The 14,185-nt window shown below is 33.1% G+C and overlaps 1 protein-coding gene across 1 annotated transcript; it reads right to left on the bottom strand.

Annotated features, from left to right (window-relative positions):
* Positions 1-10,973: 10,973 nt before the first annotated feature.
* Positions 10,974-13,960, bottom strand: LOC107779643 (RNA polymerase II C-terminal domain phosphatase-like 4). Its single transcript, XM_075231718.1, has 5 exons — positions 13,616-13,960; positions 12,122-12,310; positions 11,935-12,015; positions 11,764-11,830; positions 10,974-11,275 (listed from the first exon to the last, which is right to left on the bottom strand). Exons 1-5 carry the CDS (start codon positions 13,958-13,960, stop codon positions 11,058-11,060), a joined length of 900 nt encoding a protein of 299 aa, XP_075087819.1. The 3' UTR covers positions 10,974-11,057.
* Positions 13,961-14,185: the final 225 nt, after the last annotated feature.

Below are 14,185 nucleotides of genomic sequence, written 5' to 3'. Positions count from 1 at the left end.
AAACTGAAACTGTCAGATATAAAGGACCTTTGCTGACTAAAGTGAATCAGAACTTGCCCTACTCTATGTGAGTATTTCTCTTGATATTCAGTAGACTTTTGAGACTAAGTCTACCCTTTTTACTATCATTGTATACATATTCTTTTCATTATTGGTTTTCTTGGGCAAAATGTAACTGGGTTTATACTTCACGAAGTCAGTGCTATAAAGATCGTGAGTATCTTGCATCTAGTTCAATATTTTACATAAGCACCTTATATTATGCTGTTGATGTTATAACAATTAGTATTTCTAGCAGGTATCCTACTTAGTCACCTTGAAAGGTAATGTTATGCAGAAAATTTTTCTCCATCAAAGAGGCAAAGAGATTATGTAGATATACCGGGAATATTGATGTTTGTATTTGTTATTGTCATGAGGAGTGAATAGAGATCCAATCAATTATTGGTGATGAATCCAACTTTTTTCCCTTCTTTGGAGTAAGGGAGGGGGGATGGGGCGGGAGGGGAAGAGAAGGGACCAAAAAAGTGAATTCATTCGTGATAGTTGTAGTAGTAATCATTTGATCTGACTAATAAAACTTTTTGATTTTAATCAATTGTTAAAATATTGCAATTGGGTTGAAATTATGAGTTTGTCACATTTTTAGTTTAACAAGTTTTAGCAATATTGAAGAAGGCTGTGTGTTTATATGGTCATTTTCATCTTTTCTTTAATTATTTTGGCCGTGGATATTGAAGGAAAAAATGTATGTAATGAAGAGGGAGTTAAGGAAAGTATTTGTATTTGGAAGGTCAAAGTGCGTTGGAAAATAAAGCAGGTAGCCATTAAGAAGAAGATGAATTGTTGTGAACTTTTTTCTTCTGGCTTCTACATAGTTATGTTCTGTTATTAAGTGGTAAAAGTGTAGATTTTATTAGATATTTGTTATAAGAAAAATTAAATTTTGGTGGATGTCTGTTCTTCCTCCATGATTTTCTCAAATGCTTAATGACATATTCAATGACATATTTTTCTTCACTTTTCATGCCTATATAAAGGCCTTGTAATAGATAAGAAAATATACACAATTAAAGAAGAAAATCTCTTGTTTTCTCTATCTCCATTCCTTGTTTATGTTTTACTAAATTGCTTTTATTTCATAACTAACATGTCTTGTTCATGTTTTACTAAGTTGCTTTTATTTTATAACAATATTAATGTTGTTTTTTCTTGTTAACTTTTGACGTGTAGAAGTAATTGCAGTAGTAATCCTTTGATTTGACTAATACAACTTGTTCATTTTGATCAATTTTGAGTGCCACTGAAACTGATTTTAGTTTAACACAAGTATTTGAACATTATAATTTTCCAACACTCATAGGATATCACTAAAATGAATTAAGATAATACCTTTTTCTCAAGTGAGCTTGGGGCCGGGCTCAGCACGGACTCCTCATAACTAGTATTTCTATTATATAGAAAAGGCAAGTTGGTCGACCAAGGGCAGAATTGTCATTATATTCTGCCACAAAAGTGCTTTTAACAATGCGTGTATTCAAAACTCTTTCTTCTGTTCCAACATAACTAAGGCGTCTCCTACTATCCTTTCAGTTCTCCTTTTTCAGACATTAAGGAATACTCTATGCTCCTGTATTTTCTCATATGTCTTACGATTCAAGGTATGGTTCTCTTAAAATTTTCTCAAATCATCTTCTTTTTTCCTGTCTTGTTTTTTCCTTTATTTTAAGATCTCTTAGCGATTTTCATTTTTCTGGATTAATTTTCATGGCTGCTGTTGTTTTATGGTGACAAAACAAACTACAGATGCATGTATTAATCACTTAATGATGAATTAAGTTTCGATTTAATTATTTGGACTTATAGTTGAAACCTATGAGCAACCTGTCTTCTTTATTTTCCTAAGCAGAGATTGGAACTTTTCATTGTACTTGGCATATTGTGGTTAGTAATTTTAAAGGATTACAGAAGAATGTGAATTTAAAATGGATGTTTATCTTTTGTTCAATTTAAATATGCCAAAGTTTAATTAATCCTCTGTTACTTTAATGGAAAAACATTGTTATACTCTTTGAATTATTTTTTTACATGGATGGAGGAGTTAATTACTTAAATCGTCATCTTAGTTATGCAAATACCGTCGTAAAAATAATCTACTTTTTATACCGTTCTTTGTTCACTAAAAGGCATGTCAATAACATGATCGTGAACTTGTCGTCCTTATATATGTCAATCAATAACTTACTGATAACGCGAACATGACAAGATGGTTGAAGAAGCTAAGAGGTGTTGTACCAAAATTTCAAGATAAAAGATCTCGGAGAGTTGAAATGCTTCCTTGGAACTGAATTTGTTGGATCATAACAAGAAATCAGATGTATCAACACATGTATGCCCTATATCATTAATCTCAAAGTTGTGATTAGATTGATGAGGTTACTGATAGAATTTTTGGTATAAAAAAAACAAACAGGTAGTTATTTAGAGCTCAAGTTTAGGAACTCTCTGTTTTCTAACTAATTGTTATACTCCGTACGACACATTCGCCTCTTGCATTCTATCCTATACAGAGTTGATATTCTATACTAGATCGAAGCTTAATTAGAAATTGAGCTTTTTTTAGTTGTTAACTAGAAATTGAGCTCAAGTAATGAATATATAAGGAGCAAATAGTTCTCGACAAAGCAATGTTTCAGTTATATGTCTACTTGAAAGTAGTTTTAAATATGCAAACTTGTGCGGAGCATAGTCTTACATATCTTGTTGCAGCTCTTTAAGGAACCAACGATGATTCTTCAGATATTACCATGATATTGACCTTCCATTACTAGCCTCGCATCCTTTTGAATGTTTAAGTTTTCTTGATATTAACGACATAATTCAATTTTATCATTCATATCTACTGATTAAGGATTATTATTGCCTGTATTTAGTAGACGAACACTAGATTAGTCTCATCAGTTATTAGTGGTTCCAAGGAGATCATCTTAGCTTTCCGTGGATGTGTCTAACTAAAAAATGATGTTCCTTCTACTTTTGGTCCTTAACCATCCAAAGTTGTTAAGGTATTTTCAATTGAAACTTTCATTTTTGTATTTCTTCTTTCAAGATACTAAAGACTTCCTTTTTTTATGTTTCTTCTTAAAAATATTGCGTTCAGTGTCGTGGGAGCCAGAAGGAAACACGAAGGGTAAAACTTCATCTTAAAAGCAAGATTCGTCAAAAACACTAGATCCAAAGAGATGTCTAATTTTACTAATTGAGAAAATTTATCTGTTTATCTTCTCCGTACTTATAAAATCTAATGGGATTTTAATTATCTTTTTTGTTTATTATGTGTATATGTTTTCTCTACTGGAAGATTTGGAAAATATTACAACGACTCAATTTTTTCTTTGTCGAGTCTTCCTAATATTATCATTTGAGAGCGACTTTTCTACATGATTGCATTTACTTGCATTTTGATCTCTGAGAATTTGAGATTTGTGGAGATAGAGACGCTTCCTAAATGGTTCAAACAAGTCTCACCTTAAGAGACACTCTTGAAATAGTCATAGATGAAACAGTAATTGCAAGAAATGATAAACATGGACATGAAAATGTAATTTTTGCTCTATGATGCTGATCTAAAGTATAGTTATATCTTATTCATGAGTACTTTCACAATGAAAAGGTTACATTACTTGATATGTGTTAAATACTGAATAGGTGATCCTTGCAGCCAATAAAGTATAACTTTTCTTGGTTGTATGTCGTCAAAATAGGATTCTAGCAGTCATGAGTCTCTTTGATTATGTTATTGGCTAATGTAGTATCTGTGTCACGGGCGTGCGGGTTGTGACAATCTGGATATATTTACATGGTGACTGAACATATTGATTCTTTTGATAAATTGTTGGCTTAATGATTAGATTCTTGAAGCTCAAATAAGAATTCACCACTTTATTGACTTACCAATTAGAATGTCTTCGACTTAGATCCGATGGACTCGGAAATTTTGCTCTATGTTGCAAGATCTGTCATAAAAACTTGAAGAGGTGCCTTCCACTTATGTAATTTTGTATCTTCTGTCTATTTATTTGGTTATTCATATTTTTTAGCGGAATTCAATTTATTTGATATATTTTGGAACAGATCAGTAGCACAAATGAGCCTCTAATTTGCATTTACATATTCTCAGAAGGAATTTCTTTCAATACGTGCACCTAATCTTTTTGCGAAAATTGTAAGCTACTTTCTGATGAAGGCTTAAAGGATTTTGCTTCTCTATGTTGAAAATTTTCAAGATTTTTATGTTAATGCGCTGTTGATATACAAGACTTTGTATGAATATACAGTGATCGGTACAAAATACTAAAGGAGATTGACTTTTAAGGAAAGTATTTTTGACTTGAACGATAACCGTTTCGAAGGACGAATTCCTCCCACGCTTGGTAATTTTTCAAACATTGTGAAAATGTTAAGTGCACTTTGAGTTGTCATTGTCAGTATGTGGGTTCCTTTTTCTTTCTTTTTTTATCCAGAGCTAAATATGATTTGTCATCGTTCACTTTAATTCAGATTGATTTCCTAAGTTCATGTATATGTGATGTAGCTTGAATGGTTGTTTCTATGATTGATAAATAATTTGCTTCGTTCTGCGTCTTCCCTAAGCATCAGACTTCTTCGGTTTTTGCATATCAATGTTTAAGACGTTTGATTTACATGGCATGTATTGGACTTTTAAAGTTTTTGTGTCTTCACGTTTGAGAGTTTGAAGTCATTTTACAGTCCAAGTTCTAAGGATCATGCTTAGTTGCTATCTCTTGGTTACGATTTTATGTTGGTTGAAATTAAGCAATGACCAATCGTATTAGAATATGTATCTGCAAAATTATCAATATTCTGAATGATATGTATTGGTCCGGACTGAAACCAATTCAAGGATTGAAAAGAAAAAAGAAATCGTCAGATGCCCGAAAATGCGAAATGTCGGGCCCGTGCTTTGCACGCGCTAAATCTATCTAGTTTATATAGAAAAGCCAAGTGTGGTCGACCAATGGCATAACTATAAATTTAGCTCAAGGTTAAAACTGTCGTTTCACTCAATCAATAACTTCATTAATATTTCCTGTTCTTTGAAAATTGACTGCTTCTCGATTGTTCTTCAGCATCTTCTTCTCTTTGAGTTAATTTCACTCATGGTCATCCAACTTATCATTTATTTCATAAAAGTCATCTATTTATTTTTCATCACTTAAAAGTCACTCAACTTTACATTTGTAACTTAAAAGTCATTCTAGTTCAAAACCTATAAAATATCCAATAACAAATATGACATGGCATTACATTTAATTAAAAAATCTAACAATAATGTCACATAAGCTTAAATAGACCATATCTAAGTTAGACTCATTTCTTCCTCAGCCAGATTTCGGTCGGTTTTTTGAATATTAATTTTAATTTATTTTATATGAACCGACTGATTTCGGTCGGTTTCTTAATAAATAAATTTCGCGGGATTCTAAAATAGTTTCCCGCATTTTTGCGCCAAAAACAACCGACCGAAGTTGGTCTATTTCGTAAAAACAAATTAAAAAATAAAATATTTTGGAAAACCGACCAACTTCGATCGGTTTTTCGGTCGGTTTTTTGACCGACCGACGCGATCGGTTTTGGTCGAATTTTTAGTAGTGAACTTCTACTATGCAATTTCATTGTGGGTATTTTTTACCAATATTGACTTTAATAGAATAGTAATTTATGAAAATAGGTTCTTATTAGCTTGTTGTTCATGTCTGTAAGTGGTACATTTATATGTTATGTGAGATTGAGGTCGGTCGGTTTTCCAAAATATTTTAATTTTTAATTTTTTTTTACGAAACCGACTGACTTCGGTCGGTTTTTTTGACGCAAAAATGCGGGAAACTATTTTAGAATCCCGCAAAAATTATTTTTTAAGAAACCGACTGAAATCGGTCGGTTTTTCATATAAAATAAATTAAAACTAATATTCAAAAAACCGACCGAAATCGGGCTGAGGAAGAAATGGGTCTAGCTTAGATATGGTTTATTTAAGCTTATGTGGCATTATTTTTAGATTTTTTAATTAAATGTAATACCATGTCATATTTGTTATTGGATATTTTATAGGTTTTGAACTAGAATGACTTTTAAGTTACAAACGTAAAGTTGAGTGACTTTTAAGTGATGAAAAATAGATAAATGACTTTTGTGAAATAAATGATAAGTTGGATGACCTTCAGTGAAATTAACCCCTTCTCTTTCAATCTTCTCCTCACTTCTTTCTTTCGACCTTTCTACTTTGGATATTACAAATTCAGGTTAGTGTCTCTTCTATTTTTGATTTTATTTATTTTTTCTATTTTATTTTTCATATTTTGTTTGTGATTCTCCTTTGTTGTTGTTGCTCTTTATTTTCGATTTTTTGTATTCCCTTTGTTTCTCTTTGAATCTCATGCCATTTGTTTTTATATGCAGGATATCTACCAATATACTTTCTGCTTTAAGTTGTGGTCTAAGCAATTGGCTTAAGATTTCAGTTAAATTTGATTTTTGTTTCCTTTTTGTTTAGTCTTCTCAACCCAAATTTCACTTTACTATTTTCCAAAGACTTGTTCTTTAGAAGAATATTCCGTGAATAGCTGCAGAGATATCGAATACGAATAAAAATCATAAAAATAAGCAAACATTGGTAGAAATACAATTTGACAAAAGAGTTATGAGACGTGAATTAAATAGACTGATCATTGGTGCCACCTAAAAAAAGAGGCCCTGTAGCATGAGATGAGGAAGCAAAATTGAATTGAAAATGCGGTGTCTTTTTGATAGTTCAATTAACGTTGAATAATCTAATGCTTCGTGCTCTGATTCTGCCAATATTTCTATCAATCAGAGCTCTCTTATCATAAGAGATTCATCGCTTCTCGCAAACAGGCTAACATCAAGCACAAAACATAAATTGCATACTAGAGAGTCAGAGATGATAATAAATCAAGATTGTTTAAAAACATTCTATTAGGAACAATAGTATTTACCTCTTTTTCAAGTTAATATCTTCTTATATCAAAGTTCTAATATTTTGGGTATAATTTCTCAGAATTTTGTTGCTCGAGTAGCACGCACAACTAGCTGAATTTAGGTAGGTTATAGTCTTTGTTTCACTTTTATAGTAGATTTAGTGGTTTGCTTTTTCTCCCCTGCTACATTGCCTCGTCTTTTTTCTCTTTACATGTTGGAAATTAGTAGTTGACTGTTTTTTTTTGCTTCCCGTTTATAGGTTCTACCTGGAAAGATTTTACTTGTGTTACTCAGTCTCTGAAAGCAAGGGAAGACTTAAAGTTGTCAATGAATACGGAAGGTTGAATTTCTCTCTAGAAATACCTTTGAATTGCTTGTGCTCGAACCTAATAAGGAGCCACAAGATGATGATTAGGAAATAAGATGATCGACCTATTAAAAGAATTTATAATACCATTTGAAAATGGCCTTCCGTGGCAGCCTTTGAAATCTTGATCAGTTACATCTTCTTTAGTTAACTCTTTTGTTACATAAAATTAACTTTGACGTGTACCTCTACATTTGTACAACTGGATTTTTAAATTATTTGCATTAATCAATACCAGAGAAGATTGAAATATAAGAGGCATCCTAGCTTCAACACACATAATGTCATTATTCATTGTTTACATGAGATAGTTACAACTTCCAATTTTGGTAAAAGTAACTCTTCTTGATTTTCTTGTGTAATAATTTGGCTGATGGTACATTTGAAAACAAGGAAGTATTTGTTTGATAATAAGAGGTGTAATTATGTTTCATCAAAAGTAGTTAGGATTGGTATATTATTATTCTTTATCTTCTTTGCTTCTGTTAGAGTTGAAAACTTTGAAAATTATAAAAGGTTGACAACTTTTATATTATGAAGTTAAAATTGCAATGGCCTAAGTAGGATAGAGGGTGCCAAGCTGATTCTGAAATTTGCATGAGAAGAACATTGGGATAACGATAATATCAAGGCAACTTAACAGTTTGATATTTTTTTTTCACTTAGTTATGTGGAGATATTATTTGAACCAAATTCCGAATTTTTTGTTTATTAAAATTTTCTCTTCAACAATTAGATTCCTTTGTTCATAGGCAGAGTTACAACCATATATGGTAATTAAGGACAATGCATTGAAAAAAGGTATGCCAATTACCAATAAAACTTACAATGATCTATCACAGTTACATTAAATTCTTAATTTATTCGATCTCTTTCACAACCTGGATTCTTTCAACAATTGTGAAAGCCAAATAGGAGCTTTCTACAAATAACTCCAGGAAAGCTATGAAAAATTTAACAAATTTCACAGCAATCTGTTTTCAGGGACTAATGCACCTACAAACACATTATTTTTGTGGTTAATGCCTGATTTTTCAGGTAGTAAGATATCATTTCTAGACTGAACAACATGATTTAAAAGGGTAGGTAGACAGTAATATTGTCATATTAATTAATACATTATGTTATACGGGTTCTAAAACCTGATCTTTTTTCATAATTGTACAGATGTCAATATCTTTTGTTAATATGTAAATAGAACTCCGATGTAAAAATTGTGCAACTTTTGAAGTAGAGTGCATCACTTTTGTCAATATGTAAATAGAATATGCAAATAGTACTCTCATGTATGTTAAAACTGTGCAACTTTTCAATGATGCCTTTGTATCTTTTTCTCAATTTTGTATCATAACAAAGTTAATTGTGATTTGTGAATGATGATTTCAAGTTTTACAGTATTGGACATGTGCTATGCACATGCACTAACCATCTAGTACTCAATAGAGAAACTAAGTGGAAGTGCCAAAAATACCTAGGAATTAAGCTACATGGTCCGACAAAGATTCTAAACACTATCAACATAACCTACTATAACAGGTTAATTACTGTTTTATCCAATTACATCTAATGTTTATCACATAATTCTATGTATAATCACCTCATAAGTAACCTGATTGTATAACTAATGTACCTGTAATTACCTCGTAAGTGACATGAATGTATCATTGACATAAAACTTAATCCGAAACCTAGCACAGAAAAACAAGATCCAATGTCTAGACTATATTCAAGAAGCTATGAGAAAGACGAGCCAGTATCAAATTCATCCACCTTTTCAGTTGAATTTGCTCAAAACGTGCATGTTCCGATTTTGGTTTGATTCCTCTATGAACTATTTTTGTCATAATCAGATGATTTCTGGTATGGTTGTCCAACGGGACGGGACAAAATTAATGGGACGGGACGGGATGGGATGAGACGGGACGACATTTAGCCGGGACGGTGGCGGGACGGGACGGGACGAAATGGGACGGGATAAACGGGACGAAACGGTAGGCACATCCCGTCCCGCTAACAAACGGGACGAGACAGGACAGGACAGGCGGTAGGCCCACCCCGTCCCGCTAACAAACGGGATGAGACGGAATGGGACGGGACATGACGGGTTCGCGGGCCTTAAGTGCCGTTTTAAAAAAACAAAATTAAGCATTGAGTTTGGCAACGACTATTCTTTTGACAATAACTAAGTTTTTAATTTTGCAACAGCTAGTTTTTTGACTTATTTAATAAACTTAAAAATTAAACGGAAATTAGAAAACTAAGTAAAGAATTATAAAATATTAAAACAAAAGACTTGTTATGAAATATTCTAGTAATTATAAATTTATAACAGAGTTATAATTTATTTAATATAATTTCAAGCCATTAAGTAACTAAGTAAGAGTGTAAGACAATTCATAAAAAAACATTCAACGCTTAGAGCCTTTTATTTTATTAATAGAACTTTCAAATCTCACATACAAATATAATTCTTTTGAAGAGCACATAATCTACGCAGCCACCTTCTAGGAAGGGTTCTGTTTGAACTAGGCCTCTTAGTAGCCAATTACAAATTATCATACTAATATTTGTAAGCTCCTATATAACTTCGTTGTAACTTATCTATAATTTCTCTCGGACATTGTTCTGAAATTGGCAATGTTGATTAATGTTCCATGAGTTCCATGTCGTCATAGCTCCCAGTGCTAAGTATCTCATTGTATTCTTCTTCTTCCCTAGTTTCACCACTTGTTGTTTCCATAGATTTATATTTATCAAATATTGATCTAACATAAGAATATATGTTAGCTTGGTAATCGAGAGATGGTTGTTCATTTTCTTGAATTACTAAATTCTCATAAATTTTACGAACAAGTCCATTTGCACCTCTTAATTTTAAAGATGAGTTAAGTATAATAGAAATTAAATAAACTTGGGGAATAGGAAAAAATACTTTTTAAATTTTGTAATTATTTCATTAATGGTCGGTGCATAAGTTGGATTAATTTTGCAATCATTTCATTAAGCTAGTTGATGCAATTGTATTAGCACTTAGCAGAAGCATTATCTAAGGTGTTAGTTAAAACTTTATCAATAAGTCCATAAAAATCAACAATTTGTAAAACAATAGTTGCAATATATGCTCTAGTGTGTTTTGAATCAACAAATTTATAACCAATAATACGTTTTTGCATGTTCCAGTGATGATCAACCCAATGACATGTAACAGTTAAATAATCACAACCATTAGGACTACGACCTATATCAGATGTGATACACTTTACAATCTAAGTGAAAATACACAACGAATATACGGAAGATATTCAGTTTGAAATTTAAAAATATCATTTCTAACCATGGTCTTAGGAAAACCTTGAAAAGGAGGATTATAAGTTTCTTGTATATAATGCACAAAAACAAATAGGACGCAAGACACGCGGGACGGGACGGGCGGGACAGGGCGGGACGAAACGGGACGAACGGGACGAAATGGCCATCCCGTCCCATCCCGTGTCCCGTTTAACATGGGCCCATCTCGTTTAGAAATAAGTGGGACGGGACCGGAACGGGAAGGGACGGCCCGTTGGACAGCCTTAATTTCTGATAGTGAAATAAACCTGAAAGAATTCTACTATAATTTACAATCACTATATCCCCTATTCAAAACTACAAAAATAAGGTTAGCAAATTGTTATGAACTGACTGGGAAGTTTTCTTCAGGCGGCTTTCGCCATAAATAATTAGCAGCTTCAATCCATCTTGGATGGACCAAAAATTTCTCCTCCTTCACCGCCCAACGCGATTTGTCAGTTCCAGCATCCATGGAGACCACATGTGTCACCGATTGATCGACTTCTGTGTAGTATGTGGCTCCTAATTGCTCAGCCAATTTCCACAAGTGGTGATTTTCTAAGACATTTGGCAAACAAAATCACATCCATGCTTAGGCTATTAGAACAGGACTTTTAGAGTTTGGAACAAAAACTATGTTCCCTAAAACAAACTTTCTTCACCTCACAAACTTAGTAATTCAATTTTCATTGCCGAATGCATAAATTCACATTAGTCGGAATCTGTTTTATCACAAATCTTCTAAAATTCATGCTTCCTTAATCAACTTTGCAATCACTTACTAAGCGTAAATTTTTTGGCAAAACATTGAACTTGGTCGAAAATAATTCAGCAGAGTTTCTTCCTTTTCTTTTGTTGTTGGGATAAGTGATTTAGAAGAGTATTTAATAATGTGAAAACTGGATTTTTGGTTTATCTTAATTTGAATTGTGGAGAAGAATATTTAACGAGGAGGGGTTAGGTTTTTGGAATGGGCAGAAAAGAGCAGAAGTTTCTTTTATTAGGACGGAAGGAGTACTAAACTAAAAGTCGCCTATAAATTAAACTGTTTGTCAAGAATTTTACCTGCCTAACATCTCGCTCCATAATATCGTCCCTGGATTTTTGGTTTATCTTAATTTGAATTGTGGAGAAGAATATTTAACGAGGGGTTAGGTTTTTGGAATGGGCAGAAAAGAGTAGAAGTTTCTTTTATTAGGACGGAAGGAGTACTAAACTAAAAGTCGCCTATAAATTAAACTGTTTGTCAAGAATTTTACCTGCCTAACATCTCGCTCCATAATATTGTCCCTGCGTTCCTGAAAAAAAAAATAAGAAAAAAAAACCTCAACAATGGACAGATTTTGAGACGACTCAAACAGAAAGTATGAGTTAATTTTGGGGGAGGAATAGCAAAAAACATACCGGGTCGAAGAACAGAGTGTGGATCTGTTGCAGTACTTTTAAAACAGAGGCAAGCGCTCCCTCAACTTCATTTTCATCACTTTTCGTTTCAGAAAGTGATTTACATTTTAAACCAAATTGTCGACAACTTGAGGTAAAGAAATGATATCGCTCCATCAGTATTAGGTTCTCCTTGTGCTTTCCCCATACCTAAAACAACACAGGTTTCAGTTCCCCCAAAAATCAACTCATTTCTCTAATTAAAAATTAGAATTTAGAAAAATATGGAACTAGATAATAGTCTTCGCTCAAATGAGATTACTCAGAGAACTTTAGACACAGAGCAGGTCTTACAGAGATTCATGCAGTTTACAAGTTTAAGATAGTCATACAATACAAACATAAGCATTTAACTCAAACTAGGAGAACTCAAACCAACTATCGGCAACATCAAGAAAAAGTATCCATAAATAAAACACATGAAAAATAACTAAGACTTTGATCAAATAGGGTGTAATAAACAACGGAAATTGTTCTACAGTTCTAGACGCAAAAGGTTTATAATAAGAAATATGAATTAAAAGAGTTTCTGGGAGCAGAAGATTACAGTAAACTACTGCTTTTATGAATTTCAGCACAAACAGACCCCATTTTCAAAAAACAAAATCAGCACTTGCATTTGGGAACATAAATGGGAGTTAAAGAAAAAACAATTGATGACAGCTATTAGCACAACTATGGTTCATAGAGAACTGACTAAAATATGAAGATATATAATGAACATGTAGAAACAAGAAACTGGTTTGTAGATATTAATAAGTTCCAAGGAGTATCTGACAAGAGATACAATGGAAAGCAAGTGGAGCAGAAACTTGTACATAATTATTAATTGCAGGCAGCCCCTTCAGGGACGTACAATAGTGTTGAAATGATAGAACTCAGCACAAGGATAACACACAAAGTGAGAAACCGTCCAATTTATTAATTGCAGGCAAGAGCAGCAAATTGTTTCATTCCATTATTCAAAACTTGCTTTCAGTACGTCAACAGCAACTCCTGCATTTTCTCCAGCCCCAGCAAAGTGCCAGTAAAAAATGGTAATCAAATGTAACTTGAACATGCTTAACAATCATTAAAAATGAGGGAACTACAAATGTGAACGCATGGCACAAACACGAACAAAGAACCGTAGATAACAATCAGGCTCAACGAAGCTCCATGCAGATAATTAAGTTAAACTCCAAAAACAAATCTGAACTGTCAGAATAGCAATACATAAAAATGGAAAGCTGTCATGGAATTAGGGTGGTGGGAACTTAAATTTAATCCAATTAACTCTCCCTTTGTATGTATGTACGTGATAAGCCTTCAATGGTATTAGCATTCTTTTTCTTTGAGAAGGAAAATTACTATATGGAATAAGAACTATCTCAATGGTATTAGCATTCTCCTAACCACCAAAGAAATTCTTTCATTCTTCGTGGAGGAACATGATACTCCTAGAGAATTGCTTACCGCTTCAGTATCATCAAGGATCAGGACAGCACTTTCTTGACCCACAACAACATCGAGACCCTTTTGATGCCTCTGGGTGCAGTCTCCTTGAGCAATCACTCTAGAATGGAAGTAGATACCTCCAGGGTCAAGTAAGTTTGCCATTTCCAATGCATAAGGACGTTCACCCATTGTGTAAATGTACATCTCGAATAAACTACTGCTTTGCTCTCTTATTAGTCTCGAATAAGCAGTCTCTATGTGCTTCTGCTTTGCTCTCTTATTACACCTTTTTTGGCTTTTAATTTCGCTCTGTATGATTTTGAATATTTGATGGACACAGATCTGATTTTTTTTTATTTTCATTCATATTTTCGTGACTAGCCGAACGTTTATCGGAAACAGCCTCTCTATCCTCACAATGTAGGTAAGGTCTGCGTACACACTACCCTCCTCAAACCCACGATGTGGGATAATACTGTGTATGTCGTCGTTGTTGTTGTTGTCGTCATATTTCAGTGTTGTACTCTTAGCATGTATGTGATTATTTGATCACACGTGTCTGTATGAAATTGTTTTACATGGATACGC

The sequence above is a fragment of the Nicotiana tabacum genome, chromosome 15, assembly GCF_000715075.1.
Source record: "Nicotiana tabacum cultivar K326 chromosome 15, ASM71507v2, whole genome shotgun sequence".
Taxonomy (NCBI): Eukaryota; Viridiplantae; Streptophyta; class Magnoliopsida; order Solanales; family Solanaceae; genus Nicotiana; species Nicotiana tabacum.
Note: the sequence above shows the minus strand (reverse complement) of the source record. Positions and strands in the feature narration are given on the sequence as shown.

What these genes read in the sequence shown, in the direction of transcription:
- LOC107779643 (XM_075231718.1), bottom strand. Translation starts at nt 13,960, where the DNA reads ATGAAAATAAAAAAAAATCAGATCTGTGTCCATCAAATATTCAAAATC. An exon ending in TAATTTATAGGCGACTTTTA is followed by an intron (nt 11,831 to 11,934) that starts GTTTAGTACTCC and finishes ATTCAAATTAAG; the next exon opens with ATAAACCAAAAATCCAGGGA. An exon ending in GGTAAAATTCTTGACAAACA is followed by an intron (nt 11,276 to 11,763) that starts GTTTAATTTATA and finishes CAAATGTCTTAG; the next exon opens with AAAATCACCACTTGTGGAAA.